The sequence below is a fragment of the Hyperolius riggenbachi genome, chromosome 1, assembly GCF_040937935.1.
Source record: "Hyperolius riggenbachi isolate aHypRig1 chromosome 1, aHypRig1.pri, whole genome shotgun sequence".
NCBI classification, from domain to species: Eukaryota; Metazoa; Chordata; class Amphibia; order Anura; family Hyperoliidae; genus Hyperolius; species Hyperolius riggenbachi.
Genome location: NC_090646.1, coordinates 546,062,408 through 546,087,075, shown reverse-complemented (window position 1 = coordinate 546,087,075; position 24,668 = coordinate 546,062,408). Strand labels below are relative to the sequence as shown.

Here is a 24,668-nt window from a genome sequence, read left to right as displayed (position 1 = left end):
TTTGGGGACATTCTAAATAAAACAAAGTCCTGAAGTAGTAAGAACTCCTTTGATTGGCTTCTGTGAGTGTGTGGTCAAGTATTCTTTCAGTGGATTAGCTAATCAAAATCTGTGTTCCTTTACAGTGAACCCGAGGTGAGAGTGATATGGAGGCTGTCATTTTTGTTTCCTTTTAAACATTACCACTTTGCCTGATAATCCTGCTGATCTATTTGGCTGCAGTAGTGTCTGAATAACACCAGAAATAAGCATGATCTTGTCAGATCTGACAGAAGCACCTGATCTGCAGTATGCTTGTTCAGGGTCTATAGCAGGGGTCAGGAACCTTTTTTGTCTGAGCAAGCCATAAATGCCACATTTTAAAATGTAATTCAGTGAGAGCCATACAATAGGTTTCAAACTGGGACAGTGGGGCGCACGTCTCTGTTGCCATGGTAATGTGTATACAGTTGAACCGCCGGCAGCGGAAGTGTTGGACACGTCTTCAGCTTCTCTTGGGTTTCAGCAACATCAGTAATTTCCCAGAAAGCCATAGGTGAAATACCAACAAACAGCTTGTACAATTAGCTAGGTGACTTGGGGTTGATTCACTTTGTAGGATGAGATCCCCGCACTTTGGCCCAATAGGCTGCCTGTCAAGTGACAGGCAGCCTATTGGGCCAATCAAAGTGCGGGGATCTTGTCCTATAAAGTCACTGGACCCGACAAGATCCAGAGTGGGACAATTGGAGCAGCCATTCGTTTTGGGGTAGCGCAAGTAAGTTAGTAGTGTATGCTACAGCAGTGGTGTGCACTACTTTGAAAATGTTACTTGAACTTCCACACTAAGCTGTGCTGCTAGAGCGGTGTAGCTTAGTGAATCAACCCCTAACTGAGCCAGATGTAGCCATCAAAAGAGCCACATCTGTCTCCCGAGCCATAGGTTCCCTACCCCTGGTCTATAGCTAAAAGTATTAGAGGCACAGGATCAGCAGGATAGCAAGGAAACTGGTATTGCTTAAAAGGAAATAAATATGGCATTCTCCATAGCCCTCTCACCTCGGGTTCACTTTAAATGCTTTCCCTTAGGATAATCTAAAAGTATAGCAATCTTGTTAAAGCATTAGATACATCACAAAACTGAACACTGAAAAACCTAAGCAATTCTGGCATGGATTAAAAAACGGTCTTCGGTGACAAACATTTTTGTTCTCACCTGAGTCATATCAGAAAATAGTGAGTGTTGCTAAAATGCTGGTGTATTAATGCTTGTGGGATTGCAGTTCCGTGCACATGCCCATTTAAAAAAAAGAAAAAAAATGAAAATCAAGATTATCTGGAATTATTAAAAAATAAAAGTTCTAACTGTTGGCTTGTGCACGTGGCTGAAATTGCAAGGTGCAAATGCTAACTCACTAAGCAAATATTGGTATAGTCCAATACGGCCCAGGCAAGGGACCTACTAGCAGATTATTCACTACTTAGGGATCACAACAAAAAGGGAAAACATCCGAAACAGCTAGTGGTACTTCATAAGGCTTTAGTAATGTTGCCCAGCATAGTGAGCAAGGTGGGCATCTGACAATGGTTAAAGGACAACTGAAGTGAGATGGATATGGAGGCTGCCATATGCATTTCCTTATAAGCAATACAAGTTGCCTGGCTGTCCTACTGATCCCCTACCTCTAATACGTTTAGCAATATACCCAGAACAAGCATGCATCAGATCAGGTGTTCTGGCATTTCTAAATGCTTGTTTCTGGTGTGATTCAGGCACTACTGCAACTAAAGGTTGCCAGGCAACTGGTATTGCTTAAAAGGAAATGAATATGGCAGCCTCCATATACCTCTCACTTCAGTTGTCCGTTAAACAATAATTTGGTATAATAAGTAGCAACTTATATTGCTGCAGTGTACAGACAAAACTGATGGTCACCTAGTGGCTATGGGTGCCCTAACGTGTCAAAAAGGTTACTGTAAAATGTGGAAACCTAAAAAGTTATGCTTTTAACTGATCATAGGCTTTATGACACAGAAAATGTGAATCCATTCAGTCTAATTTAGAGCACAAATATATAGAAGACATTCTAAAGTGCTTCTAGATTATTTGTTTCCTGCAAAATTAGTTTTCATTGGTGTGGATCCTCTTAATGGTGTCTAAAATGTCCCCAATAATAAGGTAAACAAGCAGCGTCTGTTGACAAGTACTCTGCTTTGCACTCTTAAAAATACATTACAGTCTCCTTCAATACAGAAGTGTCAACTGTGCTGAAATATATGCAAATGTGAGAATTAGCATTTTCACATGTTACATCACAGAGCAAGAGCTAATTTATGTAAATACAGCACAAGGCTGATAAGCCTATTTATCAGTGTTTCATCCTCATGTTTACCCCTGATAAATATTCTTGGGCAAACATTGACTTAAGCATGTGTCATTCTACATTGTGTGATGCTAATGCACAAATTGAAATTAGATGTCTCATTTTATTAGGGAGTCGAGCACATCAAAACCAAGGGAGTGATTCTCTATGTCAGGAATCTTTATTTGATACATTTATTGTGCCAGCAATATAGAGACTAGCTAAGCCTCTCAAAGTAAGTCTGTTTACTCCGATAACAATGGGAATGTACGGTTGTGGTTAAGAACACTGAAAAAAAAATAAAGTCTTCATAGATGACTTTTAAACTGGGACACCTTCCTGATCTCTTCACTAAGGGAAACAAAAAGTCTATTTATTTGTTGGCTGACAGATTGTCAATATATAATTTTACTTTCCACAATCATTTCACCACCAGGGGGCAGAGCTCTACCAAGACCTGCAGTTCTTTAGGTTTTTAATTTAAAGCGGATGTGAGATGAAAAACTAACATGTAACTTGTCTACATATCTAAAGTTTAGATAGTTTACACAGCAAATCTAGCTGCAAAAGTTTCAAAAGTTTATGATTATTTATTCCTGTGATACAACAAGGGCAGCCATGTTCTGTTTGTCACATTGCCACAGGCTAAGGGCTGGAGATGCTATCAACTTGCCTATGTGTAAATTCAGTCCCCTCTCCTCCTCCCCTCTGCCTCTGAAATCAATGACTAGTAGCACCTCCTCCTCCTCCTGCCCAGACTGAGCTCCTGTAAGCCCTTGCTATCTAAAAATGCCAAGGCACACTAAAAAGCTGTGGGCGAGGCTTGTTTAGTTTATAGAGAATTAGAGTATTAAAACGAAAACAAAAAAAGTATTTGGCTTCAGGAATGCCCTATAAACTATATGAAAGGAAAGCAATTATGCAATGAGTAAAAGTTTATCTCGGATCCACTTTAAAGTAAACATTTTATTTGTACTTTTATCTGGCGTTACTGTAAAATTTATATCATAAAGGACAACTGTAATGAGAGGCATATGGAGGCTTTCATATTTCCTTTTAAGCAATACCAGTTTCCTGCTAATCCTCTGCCTCTAATACCTTTACCCATAGCCCACTGAACAAGCACATGCACATCGGGTGTTTCTGACATTGTCAGATCTGACAAGATTAGCTGCCTGCTTGTTTCTGGTGTTATTAAACCACTACTGCGACCAAATAGATCAGCAGGGCTGACAAACAACTGGTATTGCATAAATGGAAATAGCTATGGCAGCTTCCATATTCTTTACACTTCAGTTGTCATTTAAGATTCTTAATTTCTAAAATTGTCCATCATGTCTGAAACAAATGATTCAAAGAGACTGAAAACTAAATGTCTGAAACAAAGCTTGAAGCACACTAAAATACAACTTCTAGTAATTTAGTAGGTTGTAAGGTATGGGCAACCTAAAAGGTGCCAATCAACTTTTAAGCTTTGAAAATATGCAGTAGCACATAGTAACTTCTTCCAGGACTTGATGAAGGTACAAAAGCAGATACAGTCATTGGCTTTCCTGTCCCTCCTTTCCCCCATCTCAACATCTAGTCAATAAAAATTTTACTAAAATTAAAAACACAAGAAATTTAGTAATTTTATTAAAAAGGTCTTTCAATTTCAGTCTGCAGCCACCAAACCTTCTACACATGTTTTTTTGCAACTATACCAACAGTATAACTTTTCAGTGTTTTCCCCAGACATTTTTTCCCACCGGGTGGCATGACAAAGTAGCCGGGTGGGGCACGACCGGGGAATGCAAGGCCAATGCAACTTTGCTTACAGCATTGGAGGAGGATGTGGACGTGAGCCAATGGCAGCCAGGTGGTCACCAAAATTAGCCAGGTGGAGAACCCGGCTAAAAGAGCCTGGGGAGAACACAGACTTTTAGTACAAGTAGTGTCCCAAGTTCTAAATCCTGAGCTTGTATGATTGCCTAGATAAGTAGGAAGTAAACTTCTGATATCTCTAGCACAAATCCATAGGTAATACATCCTGAATGCGGTGTCTGCTTCAGTCATCAGGATGGGGACTATGTAAACTGATTCTAAAAAGCAGACAGCCTGTTTATTATTAGGACAATAAACATTTATAAAGGTGTAATAATATTGCTAGATTTTAATATAAAAAACAAAAAGAACAACGTGTATTTAGTACTCCTCCAGTCCCAATGTTGTGACACATCTGCAGTGCATTCTATTATGTGATGTTATACAATCACTGGATGGATGTAGATTTCCTGTTCCTGAAAGCATTTCCACTTCCCTAGTCAGACAACTGCAGACATCTCCATAAAATGAATCAATCAATCTACAGCACCTAACAGTTTCAAGTCAGAAGTTTTGTTTACACGCAAGATTTATTTTGTCAAATTTATCTCAAAATTTTACATTTTCCACATTCACTATTGGTGAGACTGAAGTGTGATACTTATGCATATTTCAGGTATTCAATTTGGCAAGCTTAAAGTATAAGAAGTCTTGATACATCAATGAATGACTAAATCTATGCACAAACTGAAGTGGTCTACAGACATCGTATCATTAATCAAGCGGACGTCATGTGACTGCCCATGTTTTACAGGATGTGAAAAACAAAACAAAACGGAAGAGATGTGTATAGACTTGGCTCAACTGTGAACAAAGTTTATGACTACGAAGATGGGAGGGTGAGAAATCAGGAACCAGGCAGCAGATGCTGAAATCACAACCTGGTGAAGAGGAAAACAACAACTGTATATTCTATGTCATGTTTCACCTAATGGTCAGCAACTGCAGTCAGGAGCCTCAGGCACATGACCATCACTCAGTCAATCTAAAAACCGCTAGATCAGGTACTGGTCATCTCAAGTCTGTACTTTGATGTAGAACCCTCAAGTGTAATGCCTAGGGTAGTGGTGCTGTTAAAGCCACTGCATTTCATATAGCCCCAGAGGTCAGAAGAGGAAGGATGCAGCAACCAAGTTAGAAAAGAAGTTCAAGAAATTATTCTAATGAGTCACTACAGTGGCCTGCTTAACACAATTTTGGATAATTGAAGAGGCTCCTCAAGGAGCAGTTATCTTCTGTAGGATGTAGTTTGTATTAACTTTTCAATCTACAGGTTTTTTTTATTGTATAAAGCCAAGGAATCTCCTGTATATAGTGCGGTCATCCAAAATGCCCTGTTCAGTCTCCTCATACCTGCTCTCACCTCATACACAGACGCTCCAGGCTTTGAGTGATCTGAAAAGACTTGTTGGCAGCCAATGCCACCTGGCTGCGTGAGTCTATTTTAGGGCTGGAACCCACAAGAGCGTTTTTTTGAGCATTTTGGCAGCGCTGCGATACGCTAGCGTTTTGCCAAAACGCTCAGCTGATGTTAATGGATGGGGCAACTTCCACAGGAGCGTTTGCGTTTCCCAGAAACGCAAACGCAGGACCTGCAGCATTTTGGGAGCGTTAGCGCTTCAATGTAAAGTATTGAAACGCTAGCAGAAACGCTCAGCAAAACCTAAACTGAGCGGTTTTGCTAGCGTTTTGCGGTTCAGCACACTAACAAAATTAAAAATAATTCACAGGACCAATCAGGATAAAAACGCAAAACGCAAAACGCTACACAACCGCTGAGCAAAAAAATACACTGTTGCAAAACGAAACCGAAAACGTGCATGAATCCGCTTGCAAACCGCTCAGACAAAACGCTAGCGGTTGCGTTTTGCGTTTGCGGTTTTCAGTGGGTTCCAGGCCTTACAGCAGAATCTAGGCCGACTAAGCATTGGAATGAACAGTAAGGGCCCATTCACACTAGAGCATTTTGCCGGCGATTTCAGCAAAACACTCAAGCGCTAGCGCTTTTTAACCACTTTACCCCCGCGCGTACGTATTTCTCCGCTCCTTTTTCCATCCTTTAAAAACCAGGGACGGAGAAACACGTACTTTCCGCGTTCCCGACGCTGCCCGCGCTCCCGCTCGTAAACACGCCGCGCGCCGCTAGTAAACACGCCGCCGCCCGCTCGCCCAGAGATCAATGAACGGGAAAATCCATTCCCGTTCGTTGATCTAAGCCCCGCAATGATCAGCTGCTCTCCTATGGGCAGCGCGATCATTGTGAGAAAAAAAACTCACGTGTCCAGCCTCCTTATTCTTCCTCCAAGCTTCCGGAAGGAAGCTTGGAGGTCGCATTAAAACAAAAAGTTACTGTGGCCATCTTGTGGCCAAATAGTAAACTACACCCTACACATTTTTCACATACAAATAAATGACTTTTACACATAAAATTAACTCATTACCTCCCACACTCCCCATTTTTTTTTTTTTTGTAATTAAAAAAAAATTAAAAAATTTACAATTAAAAAAAATACATAAATAGTTACCTTAGGGACTGAACTTTTTACTTTATAAACTATGGGCTTACTGTTACTGTTTACTGTTACTTTATAAACTATGGGCTTGTAATTAGGGATGGACGCAAAACTGAAAAAAATGCACCTTTATTTCCAAATAAAATATCGGCGCCATACATTGTGATAGGGACATAATTTAAATGGTGTAATAAGCGGGACAAATGAGCAAATAAAATACATGGGTTTTAATTACGGTAGCATGTATTAATTTCAAACTATAATGGCCAAAATCTGAGAAATAATGATTTTTTCCATTTCTTAATAATCCTTTAAAAAAAAATTAGAATAAAATTTTTAATTTGCGTCCATCACTCTTTACAAGCCCATAATTTAAAAAATTATATTAATATACTTCTTTGACATGCATATTTAAAAAGTTCAGACCCTTAGGTAACTAGGTTTCAATTGCAATTTTTTTTTATTTGTATGTGGGTCATTTTTGGTGTGGGATGTAAACTGCTAATTATAAATGTAAAAAAATGTATTTATTAAAAAATGGATGTGTGTGTAGTTTTACTATTTGGCCACAAGATGGCCACAGTGAAGAAGTCCTGGAAGTGTGATCGTATGCTTCCAGGAAGAAGAATGAAGACGGGGAACTTTTTGAAACTCAGAAAAAACGCACCGTCTGATGAGACGCTGTCGGCTTTTCTGCGGGCGGCTTCGATCAATGAAAGGGATCTATAATCCCTTTCATTGATCGCTGGGCTAACGGCCGGCGGCAGGAGCACGCGTGGCCTGCGGGAGTGCGCGCGACTCCAACTAGACGAGAATGTTCGTCCAATTGGGCTTAAGTGGTTAAAGCGCTAGTGCAATAATACCCTATGGGCCCGTTCTCACTTGGCCGATTTGCGTTAATCACTGGCGATTAACGAAAATCGCCAAACGCAAATGTGTAGCCTCCACCATTTTCAGGCGATTGCATTTCAGTGCCATAGAAGCGCTAAACGCAATCGCGACAAAATCGGCAAGTGTGAATGGTGATTTTTTTACGTTCAACGCAAAAAAAAATAAAAAAATAGCCTAAGCAAAACGCTAGCAAATGCGCTAGCATTTTGCGTTTTACACGTGTGAATGGGCCCAAAGGCTGCTTTCTACTCAACATGGTCATCCAGTTGTCAGATAAAGTAAGTAACAACAAAAAGAACAAAAGTAGAACAAACTACTTAAAAAGTGAAGTGAGAAAAATTTGCAACCCTTACATGTTGGAATATGGCCAGAATTGCCAAAAGCTTAGTGAATTTCTGCATTAGGTGTCTTAATAAATCCTGGACAGCTTACAGCTATTAAACAGCTTACTCTAGTTGCATATCTTTGATTACAGCCAATCAACTACTAATGTATATAGTCTTGCAACTCCACTAGGTTACGATTTGAACACCTACTGGAAAAGAGGTTTTTCAAAATTCCCTGTGTGCTAAAAGACTAATGTTCTAGTGTTCTCCAGCTTTACTACATCAATCTCATTACTTATCCAGCTCCACGAGTTAAGACTCTCTTAAAGGATCTGGCCTTCCCAATGAAAATAATTACTACTTTAATGGGTCATAGAAGGCCAGCAGACCCAACTTTCTCCATAAACAATGAAAAGTCGGTGCATACTTAAAGAGGAACTCCAGTGAAAATAATGTAATAAAAAAGTGCTTCATTTTTACAATAATTATGTATACATGATTTAGTCAGTGTTTGCTCATTGTAAAATCTTTTAAATCCCTGAATTACATTCTAACATTTATTACATGGTGCCATTTTTACAGTTGGCAGGCGATTTAGCTGCTGCATGCATTTTTGGCAGTTGGAAACAGCTGTAAACAGCCATTTCCCACAATGCAGCAAGGTTCACAGACAGGAAACTGCCAAGAGTTCGTACTCAGAATCTCTTTGTGGGAGGGGTTTCACCACAATATCAGCCATACAGCGCCCCCTGATGGTCCGTTTGTGAAAAGGAATAGATTTCTCATGTAAAAGGGGGTATCAGCTACTGATTGGGATAAAGTTCAATTCTTGGTCGGAGTTTCTCTTTAAGACTCAACTGTGTCTACACTGCAAATAATGTGAGCATTTCTCTGAGGAAACAACACACACCTTCAAACACTGATGCACACAAATTAATAAGCTAGATAGTGCATGCAATAAAAAAAAATCAGGTTAAAGACTTATTAAAATTGTACCGTGTTATCTAAAGACAACAGTGCAGCTTCAGCATTTTCAAAAAATATGGTCAATCTGTAAAATGTTTACAGTATTACTACAGCTACTAGTTCTTTTAACACGAAAAGCAAAACCTGCTAAGGCTCAAAGAACTCTTCTTTTGGAGAAATCTGGTCTTCAAAACAGAGCAATAGCCAAAGATAACACAACAGCCCGGTATAACAGTTAATGTTGTTTTAAAAAGTAAGACCTTAAATAGATTTACATCATTTGTAAGATTCTCCAAAGTCGTGTTAGTTTATCATCGGTTGGTCTGCAGCTTCAACAGGGCTCAAAGTACACCGGTACATGCAGAAACAACAACGTTTGTAGCTTGGTAACCTCAGTCACACATTGAAACAACACAGTAGCTACAGTTATTTTCCACTAGTCAGGAATGAAGATCAGACAAATTATGTCATTTAAAAATGAAAAATTACAAATGTGGCTCTATGATACAATGAGCTGCTTCCTTTGTTTGCCTTAAGTCAATGTTTAGTTGCACCAGTTATATCTCAGTTATCTATGTGACAACAAAGGGTGATTGCATACATTCTGAACATTGGTCTACATTTCACATATGTATAGGGTTAAATCCAATTTTCACATTAAGTCACCATTAATCACAGTCTGCCCAATATGAGCCAGAGGGGAGGAAAAAAAAAAAAAAGACTGCAATAATCATTTTCCATTACCAAATATTAAAAGAGAAGCAGGAACACAAGACGTGAATTGTTCTAACCAACCTGGGCTTCACATGTGTGTTTAATAAGACAATATAACATAGGTATGAACCTCAAGCAGCTTGCTACTGCGGCTAATTTATAAAGCTCATTAAAAAGGCTGGGAAGGCTCCAGACGTTTGGAGACATGAAGATGAAACAAGGAAGTTGGAAGCGTTTACCTCTATGTTATAAACAACTAGAGAAAGGTGCAAGAAGGAGAATAACTCAGACGAGGACCAGTAGGGAAGGTCATGGGAAATGCAGCTTAATGAATGAAGAAAATGAGTTCATTTTCTCCCCCACTGCATTCAGACACAACTCTGACATCTACAGGTTCTGTTAGTATATCTAACACACATACACAAACATTATGTCATCACTAACAGGGTAAAGCCTTGGAATACGTCACAAAGAGAGATTGGATGGTTTCTTTTTTTTTTCCTTTTAGTTTTAAAGACAGTAACACCTTAAATTAAAGTTGGACTCATCCCTAGACAGCATATGTGAAAAATGTTTTCCGTTAGATAATGTCCTAAGGCATAAAACCGCTCTTTCATCGGTTGCTAACACAGCGATGGTGGCATAAGCACACGACTGGCTATTACACCCATAATGGACGTTTCACTTTTAGATGGAAGATTTAGGATGACTCTCCTGCTGACTTCTCAGCTGTTCCATTGGTGAGATCTCTGTACCAAGGTGTATGGTTTACCTACTAGCATTAGGCTTGACAATCGACTCCATTTATTCTACATGAGGGAGTATATTAAGTATGCAGAAAGTGTAGGGAGACCCTGAGATGGGAAAAAAAAAAAAAGGACGACTGAGATTCCACCGATGGGGTGTGTGTGTGTGTGTGTGTGTGTGTGTGTGTGTGTGTGTGTGTGTTTAACCTTTCCCCTATGTGATAACACTGTTGTGCAGTTTACCTGTCCTACCACTCTGCATCATTAGATAAGGTTTCAGTAGAAATATTGCCTAAAATGGAGCTCACCTCTATAGCCATTAGTTTTAATTCCCACAATGCAGTATATGCTTTGACACACCCTGATCACACCCTGCTGCCCGTGAAACAACACAAACACACACACACACACACCTGTCTGAGATCCATCCCCCTTCCCGATCCTCCACACTCCTAGTGGTTTCTGGCAGTATCAGTTCCCCAATATGCCTATTGTAATATTAAATCTAAGGTCTACTCTGTTGGAACAGTCGATAAGTATGTGGGCACTGTAATACTAATTTGCCCTTGTGCTCCAATGTGTTAAAGGTTGATTTAGGAGTATCTGCAATAAGTTACAGCTTTAACTGCATCCTAATGTTTCAGATTAAGGAAAAGGTTAACATTCTAGTGTAATAAGGTGACATTTAGGGTAAGGCATTAAGTGTTAAAGTAAGCAAGTTAACATGTATTACTTGTATCAGTATCTAGACCACAGATAAAATATTAATTCAGAATGATTTGATCCAGGTTGATCCATTGGATGAGCACATTTTATGCCTTAGTAGTGTACTACGAAAACACTCTTCTATGCCTGAATGACTAGCAGTGCATACTGCAGTATGCACACATGAGCCCTATTTAGTTTGAGATGTTAGTGAAACTTTAAAAGGGAAGTAGTCAAGGAAGGCCAAGTACAATGGTAGCAGGAGGAGGGAAAGGGTTATTGTAGGACGTGAGGTTAAGTGTATTTTTTTTCAAAGGTGAACAACACACAAGTCAGTGAAAAAAACAAAAAACATTGCACAGGAAGATATGCACTGGAGTTGTAAGAATTGAATATGGTCAATTTAAAAAAAAAAAAAAAAGAAACCCTAAGGTCAAAAAGGTTGAAGCCCAATTATAGGATATTTATTTTTTATCTAACCTTGGATAGTGAGGAAAGGGGTTAAAAACTTTTGGAGTTCTTTTTGCCGTCTATGTCTCCTTGTAGAGATTTTACTTACATCATGTCAATGGGACATCCAGGAAGCTTTGTGGCTTAACTGTGAAAACTAGTAGTTGTGGGGAATAATAAGGGACAAGGCAAACCAGCCAAAGATAACTCCTCCCCATTCAATTAGAATAAATAAATATCTGTCTCACATCCTCTCTGAACAGGATGTGATGGAAATTTTCACACATGGGGACACAAGACCACAATAATAATAATGATAAAAAAATAAGCATCTAAACATTTTTTCACATCCAAAATAAAAGCTTCTGGAAATTGGCTTTACCAGCATCTAATATAAGCTAAACAAAATAAGTAGACACTGTCAATCATGGGTGGCAATGTTTTTTTTTCAGGGTCCATAAAAATATAAAATCAAACAACTCCAGAGTATATTTACGGTTGCTAATTAAGCAGTGGGGAAAAAATGTCACATCCTGCCGAGTCAAGCAATTTCAAGGGCTACTCTTCCTCAAAACATCAGGTATCTGAGCTAGAGTGCATGCTGACCACATGGATGTGACATCATCAAACCACTGGTTGTTATTGCAAACAAAGCAGTGAGTGAATAAGGAATTAGTACAGAGAAAGGAATTTTACTCTCAGCGTGAAAAATGAAAGAAAACACCTTTCAAAGAAATTACACTAAATACACCACAGAGCACTTTGCAAAACAAAAAGTCAAAACCAAAATTCGTAGTTTGACAAAATAAAAAATCATTGGTTAAAGTGTAAAAAACAAAAACGAACGTAAATAAACAAATAAAAAAAAAAGAACAAACCCATAAAACATCAAGCTCTTTCTACTTAACTGCTGTACAGCAAGGTTACTCATTGTCTTTCTGCTCATGATTAATATCGATACCATGTATAATGTACAGAGACAGACAAGGAGTATTAAAGCACACAAATGTGAAAATGGTAAAAAAAATTAAATTTAAAAACACCCATGCGTAACCTCTGCCACCATTGTGCCTTTTTATAACATTACTAGTTATACGTTAATGTGCAGGTTGCTTTCAGCTTTATCAATATGATGACACTGAATACAATTGTCCATAGCATGTGTAATGATAGAACGTCTAATTAAATGTTGAAACTATAAATAAAAAAAATATATAAATGGTGTTTTAAATAAAAAAAGTAAGCCAGTGAATGTGATTGGAATGTACCTGGCACAGATTTTTGAACTGTAAAAATAAATCCATAAGATCTTGGGAATGTAATACTTTAAATGCCCAGTTTAACTTTTGCTTCAAATTATACAAAATAAAAATTGCAGGGTAAAAACAAAGAAAGTGTTTTTATTTCTATTAGCATTTTGTGTGCCAGTTCTGTGGTTCAGGTCCTTGTTCATTTATCATGTCTGTCTACCACTCTTGAGAAGCAGTCAGGCAGAATATAGCATCTATTATTTGCTCAAATGACAGGAGAGAAGCACTAAGATGATGTTAAAAAGTGTGCTTTGGATGAGCTAATGCTTTTATTCAGTGTACCTTTTCTTCATGAATGGATCAGAAATCTTTGAGGGGATCTGTTCCAAATTTGACAGCAGATGATGAAATTACATAGTGCATAAGGCATGCCTCTAGTCTCCTTGAGTTAATAATGTGTGTGTGGGGGGAGAGGGCTATTTTAATCAAACGTGAACCTCTACAATAAACATTATGCTGGGTTCTGCTGTCGGCTATTAAGCATAGAAGGAATTGAAGACCACGGGTCGACCAGTCTGGGTTACAGGTCAACAGTCTTCATCCTGGTACCAATTTCTCATCATACAGAGAAGGACACCAGCAATTAATTTACAAAATGTCCCTTCTGAAGTGATACGTAAGTTAATGCATTTCGTGTGCTGGAGGCAGCTTTTGTATACGCACAACAGTTAATATAAACTGGTAGTCATTATCTCCTTAACTGGTACTCATTATCTCCTCATATAGGTTAAAGAGAAGCGGGTGTATTACATTAGTGTACAGTAACCGCACATTTTTAGTCTAATATTCTTACAATCTAAACTCAAATAGCATCCAGATTTCCTTAACAGGTTTCGTAAGAAGAAAGCTGCCAGGTGCTGGTAATGAAATGAGGTTATAAATTCATACTGTTACTATTTCTGGATAAATCAAAACGATAACTGTGGAGGGAAAATTCTGTGATAGGTTACATGCAGAATTGAGTATAGTATACAAAATATGTGCTGTTTACAATCAAGCCAATCTTTCTATTCTTTAGGAATAAAAGGTTTTCCTAGTTAAAACTTTCAAAATCCAATAACCTGCTGCTGTGAGTGTTTGTAGACAGCATGTTTAAATTCGGAGTAAAAAAATTTGGAGGAAACTTTTAGCAAACGATCGATTCTATTTTATACTAATGGATACGCCTTAAAAGTATTCTCTGAATTTGTCTTGATAGCCAAGACCATAAATAAAAGCGTATCATAATCAACTAATTCCTACAAAGAATGACAACTGTATAAATGTGTGTATGGGTATAAAGACAGTAAAGAAAACAAAAACAAAAAAGGTATAAATTAACTTTTTGCTTTTAACTTTTTTTGTAGTCAGGCCACGCAAGTTCAGAAAGGATTGAGTACATATTCATCATATTGAATTATTCCAGCTGAAAGCATCCACACCATTTACTCCACCCTCCCTCCCCATTTGACCTCTCAATGTACATAAAAGCATGTTTTCCAAGGCCTTACCCTTTTTGTCCTGGTGATTATGGAAAGAGTCAGCCATATGAGGGTCTGTGTTCTCAGAGGAGTCATAAGTGTCCTTCCAGTCCAGGACAGTACCCCTATCGTAACTCTCGTGTCTTCTGGAGTGAGAGGTTGTGCTGGGATCTAAGGAATTTGAGGGTTTAGTTTTAGCAGAAACATTGTTAGCAACAGACTTTTCTTTACAGTGCAGTCTGACTTATTGATGCTCTGGCAAGATGTCTACATAAAACACATTTTTCATTATTCTCCGGGATTTTTATGAGGGGTGCTATAAAACTTGCCATCATCGGTTAAGACCAGCCATCTCTATATCACTCTATTATGCTGTTTTGAGAATAACCGTTTATTATCCCTAGACTTGCTCAGCAATGCACAGTGTCTTTTTGTTCCTGAGATGTACATTCTACATCCACGGTAAATCTTTCTGGTTAGATGCATGTGTGGGTTTTTGTATTGCTTGGTTATTCTGTGTATTTTGTTTTACCTTACTTTGTAAATTTGTATAAGGTAGCAACACAACATTTATGAAAATGTAGCTTATAATAAGTAACATAAGAAACAATTTGGCAAGTGTAGGTAGAAAGTGAGGTTTGGACTAACTTAAAACAGATTTGATTAAAAAGGCTAAACATTTAATGGTGTATAACATACCATAGGGATCTAGACTCCACGCCCATCCAGCTCAAGATGTCATAGGCTGTACTCAAGTATCTACATTTATTATGTGAAGTTTGGCCCTCAATTCCATATCACAGAGTGTGGTCATAAGGGAAGAGGTGGTTCAGCATGGGAGGATTGGGTGCAAGCACTCAGCTACACAGCCATCTTTGAGGTTCAGCATTCATAAGGCATTGAGAGGAAATATTATGACATAGTGCTAGTGGAATAGGTACCAAGCACTGATGCCAAAACAATGAAATGCTATTATTTTGGTTAGGCAGAAAAGAGGAAGGTTAGATTCTGGTGTAGATAAAGAAGGTTCGGGTAAGGAAACAGAGTAAAAAGATGTTAATTTTATCAAGGATAGAAGGATAGAGTTAGACGGGTTCAGAAGGGGACTTTCAACAGGGAGAAGAGTTTCAGGTTAGGTGCTTTTGTCAAGGCGTACAGGTTAAAGTCCGGTATAAAAAGTAGAGATTAAACGTTAAAACCCAACTAAACCCTGGCCCATGGTGCAAAGTCTTGAGAGTTGGGAGGCCTGCTGCAGTGACAGCAGCTGTTAATTGGCACACTGTAAAGGTCAGTCCTCAATCGAAGATGGATCGAGGAAACCTCATCAACATTATCCGATGGATGAGCATTCCCCCGATTTATCTTCCTACTTGTGTGATCGCGATGGCCATGAACAAGCATTCAAGTAATCACAGCACTTTACACGGGAGTCACCGGGGTTCTTAAAGGAAACCCGAAGTGAGTAAAATTATTTAGAATAAATACAGGACGTAGCTGCAAATGAATATTACATACTAACCTCACCGTCAGTTCCTCTCAGAAGCTCACCATTTTCTTCTTACAGCGATCCCTTCCAGTTCTGACAATATTTTGTCAGAACTGAAATATACACCAGTTGCTGTGAGTTACAACTGAATGTGAAAGGTAATGTCCATGTTCCCTATGGCTCAAGTGGGTGATAATACAGTTTAACAGTTTGCTGACCAGGAAGCTGATATGGGGCAATGGCCATTTTCAAAATGGAGGATGGAGAATTCCATTGATCACAGTGGACAAACAGGATGCAGGAGAGGAGAAAGAGATTGAGGAGTAGACTACACAGAAAGTAAGTATGACCTGTGTATGGTTATTTTGACTTTTTATTTTCAGTACAGGTTCTCTTTAAAGATCCAATCCGCGGTGTGCAAAATGTAGTTCGCTTAACTACCCACACATACCCATGTCACAAAATCACAGAAACTATCACTTGTCACACAAAATAGTAAAATTGCTGGTCACGGGGGAAATGAAAATAGATTGAGAAATTGCAACATGGGTACGTAGCTTTAGGAGCTGTGGTTATTGTACAAGATCAGCCCACTGAGAAGATTTCTGCTATGCCACTCTTTGCAATTGCATTATTATTATTATTATTATTACTACTATTATACAATAAAGACAATGTTTTATTATTCACACCTCATTGGAGATATGAAAGTAGGTGGAGGGGACAAAAGCCATTTAAAGGAATACTGTAAGGGGGGGGGGGGGGGGGTCGGGGGAAAATGAGTTGAACTTACCTGGGGCTTCTAATGGTCCCCCCCAGACATCCTGTGCCCGCGCAGCCACTCACCGGATGCTCCATCCCGCCTCCGGTTCACTTCTGGAATTTCAGTCTTTAAAGTCTGAAAACCACTGCGGCTGCGTTGCTGTGTCCTCGCTCCTGCTGAGGTTACCAGGAGCGCACTGTGCAGGCCCAGTATGGTCTGTGCCTGCGCAGTACGCTCCTGGTGACCTCAGGCAACACAGGCGCAGTGGTTTTCAGGGCTGTGGAGTCAGAGTCATGGAGACGGAGCAATTTTGGGTACCTGGAGTCGGAAAAGAAATGTACCGACTCCTAATAACCAATTAAAATAGAAAATATTATAAAATGTGCTATTTCTCAGATAATAATCATAAATAATTTATATATACAGTAATAGCTGTGCTTAGTCCACAAAAATGAAATAAACCAATCAAAAAATAGTTACTTGTGCTGCTTCAATAAAGCAGTCCCCGTATTTTTAAAGTCAAATATACATATCTGATTGTGACTGTATATATGATGTGTACACCGGAATTTTTTATATATACTAAATAAGATCTATGCTGTAAGAATAAAGCCTGATGTGTAGCTGTGTCACTAATGGAGATGGTCAATGAGATGGAAACAATTCTGTGCTGATGCTGGTTTATGCAAATTTATGCACTCCCTTTGCTCATGAAATCAAATAATTTGATATGTTGTTAAAATTTGGTTTGTTGACTACGAATTAAAGGGAACCTGAAGAAGAAGAAGGCCGGCACCATCTGTATTATGCTCTTTAAGTAGAATTTATTGCAATAAATACTACTTGAAGAGCATAATACAGATGGTGCCGGCCTTCTTCTTGACGTATATGGATTGGTGATCCTTATGCCGGGCACATCACGGATACATAGACAAGAGTGCAAGTCTACAAGTTTTAAAAAGGTACCTGAGACGGATGAAAAGTAAAGTTGTATACATACCTGGGGCTTCCTTTAGCCTCCTTCAGGCTAATCAGTCCCTCGCTGTCCTCCTCCGCCATCTGGATCTTCTACTACGAGTCCTGGTAAATCAGCCAGTCAGCGCAGTCCGGCCACGTGCCGCTCCGTCAGCCAGGAACATTCTGCACCTGCGCAATAGTGCTGCACTGGTGTAGTATGCTCACTACACCCGACTGGCTCAAGTACCTGGACCCATAGTAGAAGATCCAGGAGGCGGAGGAGGAGGACAGCGAGGGACCTAAACTGAGGAGTCGGAGGATTTTTGTACCGACTCCACAGCCCTGGCACTGGTTTTCAGACTTTAAAGTCTGAAATTCCAGAAGTGAACCGTAGGCGGGGCCGGAGCATCGGTGAGTGGCTGTGCGGGCACAGGATGTCTGCGGGGGACCATTAGAAGCCCCGGGTAAGTTCAACTCATTTCCCCCTGACCCCCTTACAGTATTCCATTAAGCAGGAAGATAAGCTAGGGTTTGCTGAATGACTGGGGGACAAGTGATGAAAACCTTTGATGAAAATAATGTAACAGTTGAATCGTATAGGTGAAACCCAAAAGCTCAAATCTTCCCATGCTACATCTACACATTCCCAGACCTATAAAGTAGCTTTACTGCTTGAAGGACACTAGCATAGTTCAAAGCTGGCATCTTTTTAGATAGTCAGTCCTTTTAACATTCAAATAGTTATTTCTCTTTTAGGCACAATAAAAAAAGCAAATTGAATTTGGAAATGCACTTATTAACTTTGTGTCCAGGCCTTTAAATCAATGTGTGGATAGCGGAGTAACCAGGCCATCATATTTTAGAGGGATACGATACACTATAAATCTCATATCACTTCCCAAGAGGAAATCTATGCAGATGAAGTATTAGCCAGGGATATAAAGATCATCCTAAGTAGTTCTGATAAGCTGTTTGTAAGAGCTAGGATGTTTTTTATATTCTTACTAGATTTTTTTTTAAATGTTAAATGATTTCATGGTAGCAATATGGCAGTTGCCCATTGTACCCCTTCTCTCCTGCACATCCTATGGATTTTCTGCTTAAAAGGTTACTGACCTACAATGACCATGCAATAAGTAAATATGGACTTAGTTACATGATTGTTTTGGTTATGGGCTCTATTAGTAGTAAAACAATGGCATGACTGCCAAGGAGCTACAAAAAAACTTTAAAATGTCATTCCTGGCATTTCACATTTCGAGTGGTTCACCTTACCAAGCAGATTCATTGTAAAAAATTAAACTTCAATGCCATTTTACATTGTTACATAACCCTTTAAAGAAATGTTAAGGTTGTTTATTTTTATCCATGTGTATAAATGACATTTTGTTTTTCTCCTTATTACAATATTTCTACTGTGCTACAGGCTTGATGTAGATCTTTTTTGGCACAAATATTAGGAAATACACAAACAAATCAATACATCTATCTTCGTCTGTGTTTTGTGTGTCTTTCTTTGGACCATTGTGTTCATTGTGCGTTCAGGCATCTATCATTTGTGTTCCACGAGGAGTCAATAAAATTGTCATCTTGCTACAATGAGACTAAGTGTACTTCAGACAACTGCCCCACTGTTTGACCCACTTGTGGTGTAGAAGTACCTGCAGGTAACAAAGCGGCACCATTCCTTCCATCAACAAAGACTCTTTGTTGGAGGATTGTGTGCAAAGTAAACACGACTGCTTGACTCCGAGAGACCATTGTGTTAGAAACAGAGGCACAAAAACAATGGCGCATGGTCTCATTCAGAAGTTGTGCTGGTCATTTAAGGATAATGCGAGGAACACAGTACTAGTTTGTATCTGTCTCCCCCTCTGTCATCGGTTTATCTGAATTTAGATCTCGGATTTCAACAGTACATTGAATATACCCATACCATTCATACCATTATTGAAGTAGGACTCTACCCTTTATACATAAAGTACAAAAGCAATCTGTCGATTTTGGAGACTTTAACAAATCATCCAGTACAGCATCAACTGCAAAATATAACTAAGGGGTTAACGAATAATGACCATTACATTTGAACTGAATAGATCTATAGCTCAATCTAGATCACTCATTTCAACTATTTGTAGTTGGACTAAGTAATAATTGGGTGCCTGTATGGGTAAATAATTGGGTGCCTGTATGGGTAAATAATTGGGTGCCTGTAAAGGTAAAGGATTGGGTGCCTCTACGGGTAAATCATTTTGGGTGCCTCTACGGGTAAATACCCAAGTGCTTGTACAGGTAAATACCCGAGTGCCTGTAAGGGTCATCCTGTGATCTGGAATTAAGGGTTTAAGGGAAAAGCAATTTGCCAGGTTGGATCTTCCTGGTGAATCACTGCTGCTTTCTCTGAAGTTGGAGATGAACTGCTTCTCTCCCACCTTCACAAAAACATGCATGCTTGACCTAACTGTTTTTGCCTAACCTAACATTTGTATAGCGCTTTTCTCCTGTTGGACTCAAAGCGCTCAAGGGGCTACCCTGAAGTGTTGTGTAAGAGACGAATGAAAGTAATGCGTAACATGTTAAACTATATCTGAAGTTCATGCGTAGCTCAAAGCTTTAAGTAAATGAACAAAAGTTCAAATATATAACTATATTGAAATAATTTGATGGTATACATTAATATGATTTCCTGGAATCTCCCATGACCACACAGTGATATGTAGATTTTTTTTTAAGACGTTCATGTGAGTACATATTTTACACCTTTTACATAAGACATAGCTAAAGTAACATATTGACTATTATTAAAATCAATACACAAAGAACTCCATCTAGTCTAGGATTTCTACATTAAATGCTACATCATGAGTATTGCGTTGTAACAGACTAGCTGGTAATAGCTACAGAAACCTAAGGAAACGTGGAGAAAGAATAAGGTATTAGTAAAACAGAGGTGTATAATAAAAGCTCCAGTTCACCAAAATTGCCTCTGCTAAAATAAGGAACAGACAGCTGAAGAGAATGGATTGTAGTTCCTCACGGATGCTGGCCTGAAATCTAGACAGGCCTTTGACAGAGTCAGTAGGCCGTGCATGGCCTCAGGCAAGTTTTGCCTATCAGACATGCAGATTTACCACACATATCAAACTGGATTTAATTAGAGCCTTCTTTTCAGTGTGTGCCTCCACTTGTCAACATACACCCCTCAGAAGCAATTCAAAAACTGTGCGAGATGTACAGAAAGTTCTGCATAAATTTAGACATGTCAGTTATCCACCTACATGTTCAATGATGGTGAAGAAATGTCATTCCTATTGTTAATTTGTAGGGAAATACTGTCAGGAAAGCAATCTTGAAGGCTATTAACCACACATTATCAGGTTAAAGGAAATTACTGCATTATTAATGCAATATCAATTTATTAGGTTATTCTGTGGCACTGGATATCAGCCTTCCCCCATTTCATATCCTATGTTTCATTATCAGTGAAATAAGACACTACTGCTGATGCACGAATACATACTACCATTACTGCAAAAATGTCAACGCAGGAGAAATACTGTTATTTCAGCTCGGTTTTTATTTTAAACATACTGCAGAAGTGCCCACGGGGAAAAACTGCCAATGTAACTGCCAAAAAGCAATCAGATACAGGCGTTCATTCTCCCATAACCCTTTTCATTGCACGTTTGAATCTGATTGGTTGTTGTAACACAACACATGCCTGTCTGAAAAGAGAAGCCTATTCTGCACATTTTGTAATGCTCAGAAAGTACACTGGTACAGTAAGGATCTAGTGCTCTGTTTTGAAATGAAGTATTGAGTAGCAGGACTGAAAGTAGAGCTTAAGTGCCCATGTAGGGCAGGAGGTGCCCTCACGTTTTCGGCTTGTGAGCTACTTCAAAAAATTAGCAGGTCAAAATGATCTACCTATGTACAATTTTAGGAGCACACTTGTATATACAGAATAAAAAATGTAGTGGGTCGGGATATACCATAAGTCTTTTGGCGATCTACCGGTAGATCGCGATCTACCTAATGGGCACCCCTGATATAGGGACTGTATGCATATAAATCCACCGTTATATATTGAAACAGATGCAGTTTCTTACCAGAACACATTTTGTTTGGTCTTACTTAGCCCTATGAAAACAGCATTGCAGGTCACTCTAGCCTGCTTGCTGCCTTCCATGTGATCATTCCTGACCCCTCCCATCTGATGATTCATGCTGTCTGCTCTCTACCCTGGGTAGCATGACATTTTAAGCGAGAAGTGTGAGGAGTGATCACCATGTTCATCTGTGACTGGACTACTCAATAGTTGGAATGAATTGTAAGATTTTTGTATTGCTAGATAAGAGAGCAAAATACTCAAGGTAAAGTGCATCTGTACTTTGGATTCCCTACAGGGCCATTAAAGAGCATATGCTACTAGTAGTAGTGCATACTACAGACAATTTGAGCAGCAGTCAGTGATCAGATATATATATGTAATTACTTGTGTAATTTCTGAAAATGACTAGCCAGTGAGATGTAGCAATGTGACAAAGGTTTTCCTCTTTTCAGATCGGCGCTTTAAATGGATGCCCCGCTGATTATTTGACTGTCCTCAGAGCTACAACAGGTAGCAAGGTTTCCTTACAGCAGAGTTACCATCAAGCTTGCTTTAAGGAAAGCACACAGGACAGAACCATGGACGTTATCACTGCTAACTTGCCTTAAAAATAATAATAAAGTTTTGGAGTGGGCTTTCACTTCAGCTTCTGTACTTCTAAGCTTACGATTTCTTTTAAAAACCGAGGATACAAACCCTGGCGTATACACATTATGTCCAAGCTATAGCAAATACAGTGGTGTCACTAACAATATTGGATGGATATGAAGCCTAAACACAATGTGTAGAGACTACAGGAATCCTTACCGAAGCATTGCTGGCTCCAGCTTAGAATCCCACACTAGCCCTGTCAGCCCAGAAATAGACTCGCACAAAAGCAAGGCTTTTCCAGCAAATGCCAGAACTGCTTCATTACCAAGTTGAGCAGAGTGTAACCACTGAAGCATCATGGTTAGAAAACTTGCCACAGAAAAGAAAAAAAAAATGAGATAGGTGATCTCATGCGAGTATGCGCCACAAAATGACTTTAGACAAAGTAGTAAAAATGATATGGCATTCATTGGAGCATAGCCAAACGCTGACCCCACATGGAGCTATTGCAATCTATCCAAAATTAGATAATGCAAACTATACACTTAAGAACAATGGATTTTAACAGTTTTCACTCAAACGTGACAATTTTATCTCTTGGGACAGCTGTAAAATCTTGACCAGGCAGAATCCAATGGATCCTTTTTAAAGCAACACTATAGATTTTTACTGATTGTTTTAAAACTGATCATTTAACATAATTTGATTAAAATTTAAGTCTACTTTACAACAATAAAAATGCTTATCTACTGGAGATCTTTCTGGATGGAAAGATAATGCTTGAAAGAGAGTGGGCCAGGTGTGTGGCGGAAGATTAGCAGTTGATCGATTGACCTGGTGTAGGTCTACCTCCAATAAAAACAGTGCTCGCCCGGGCCCAGGCAGAGTGTTGGCAGCGGAACACACACCTGTCCACTGGCGCGCTTTTTCCTGTGTCCTGTCACCATCCCTGCTGGTACACCTTTTCTCCGTGACCTGGCGGCATGTACATTACATGACTACATACATGCCATGGTTTACGGGGGAACAGGTGGCTAGCAGGGATGGAGATAAGACACAGGACAACAGGTGCACTGCCAACACCCTGCAGGGGCACCACAGGAGCACTAGATGGAAGGAGGGGGGACCTGGGAGGCCTGCCAGTCAGCCCACCCTGCGGCGTTGATTTTTTTTTATATCTAGATTTCAAGGTGAAATATATTAAAAATCTATTTGCAGTGTGTGGCAGTAATAGATGCCTCTCTGGTCAGATTTTGATCTGAGAGGGATTTGTTGGTCAAATCTGGTGGCTGTCTACTAGTGTATGGCCACCTTAACTTTGAGAGCAATTTGTAACATTCTACAGTATAAATATATCTATCTAGAAATTAATAAACAACTCCACTGGATAACTTTAGCAACTACTGTGACATTGAGGTTCTAACGATAGCACCCTGGAGGACATCTCAGAGTCAGCAAGGCTACACTTTAAAATAAAATTTTCATATTTAATTTACCGATAGAAACTCCACCCAGTTTTATGCAAACAACTGTTTATGGTTCCTAAGTATTATTGTATGTGTTTTATAGTCAGATGTATTTTTTTTTTTTTGAGGAAAATGCGGTAGCTTGCAGATCACCAATGATTAGCTGTTCCTTTTTATTGGCAATTTTGGTAAACCCAGAACGACAGCTAAAGTAGTATAAAAGCTATCTAAAACATAAAGGTGACTACAAGGAGTCTCTTAGTGAATGTTTGACAAACATGTATAAACTGACCATACACTGTGTAATATATTTCCTGATCTGGAGTTGAAGTTGAGAATTCTATGGAAAAACAGTTTAGGTTGAAATTTGTAGGCACAGAAAGAAAAGGAAATAATAATAAAAAATACAGCAAAAGATGCAAGTCAAAGCAAAAGCAGAAATGCTAAAAAATGTAGGAAAGAAGAATGGGTTTAGCTTTTTTTTTTCTTACCATTTAATGCCACAAAAGAATCTGGAAAGAGAGAGAAACAAACAGTTACTCCAACTTGCACAATTCAGGCTGTGGTTTTTGAAATATAACACCTCTTTATGATCCGCCTACATCTCCTGTGATTTTTTTTCCACCACATCAGTCCTATATACATTTACCCCCTACATTCTCCATTCTGCAGACGTTAAGAGTTTTTTTCAAATCCATTTCACAAAGATAGGATTCTTTTAACAGCAAAGTGTGTCTGCTATTGTTGTTGCAGGTAATGTTGACACTGGATGAAATAAGCCTTCTAAATTTCCAAAGTAAACAGCAGAAGGATTCTTTGCTTACTTTGGCAGTCGCCTAGGCCGTCTGTATTGCCATGCTCTATGTCTTGCTCAAACGATGCTCTGAAGAGGAAAAGAAATATTGAATTAGAAATCCTCGAGTACAGGCTTCATACAGCTAGTATAAAAACATCAAAGATACATGTGCAGAATTTGGACAAAAAAACTACACGCATCACAGAGACAAA

The 24,668-nt window shown here is 39.1% G+C and overlaps 1 protein-coding gene across 5 annotated transcripts in view; it reads right to left on the bottom strand.

Moving 5' to 3' along the window:
* SEMA6A (semaphorin 6A) overlaps nucleotides 1-24,668 on the bottom strand; it is a 321,282-nt gene that overhangs the window by 111,209 nt on the left and 185,405 nt on the right. For 2 of the 5 annotated variants that reach the window (XM_068247141.1, XM_068247126.1), the window contains exons 16-19: nucleotides 24,485-24,543; nucleotides 24,152-24,172; nucleotides 23,953-24,000; nucleotides 14,317-14,457 (exon numbers count right to left, since the gene is read on the bottom strand). In XM_068247141.1, coding sequence (XP_068103242.1) covers nucleotides 14,317-14,457; nucleotides 23,953-24,000; nucleotides 24,152-24,172; nucleotides 24,485-24,543 — 269 coding nt within the window. The remainder of the gene's footprint in view (nucleotides 1-14,316; nucleotides 14,458-23,952; nucleotides 24,001-24,151; nucleotides 24,173-24,484; nucleotides 24,544-24,668) is intronic. The other 3 variants (XM_068247149.1, XM_068247139.1, XM_068247133.1) reach the window with 2 other exon arrangements.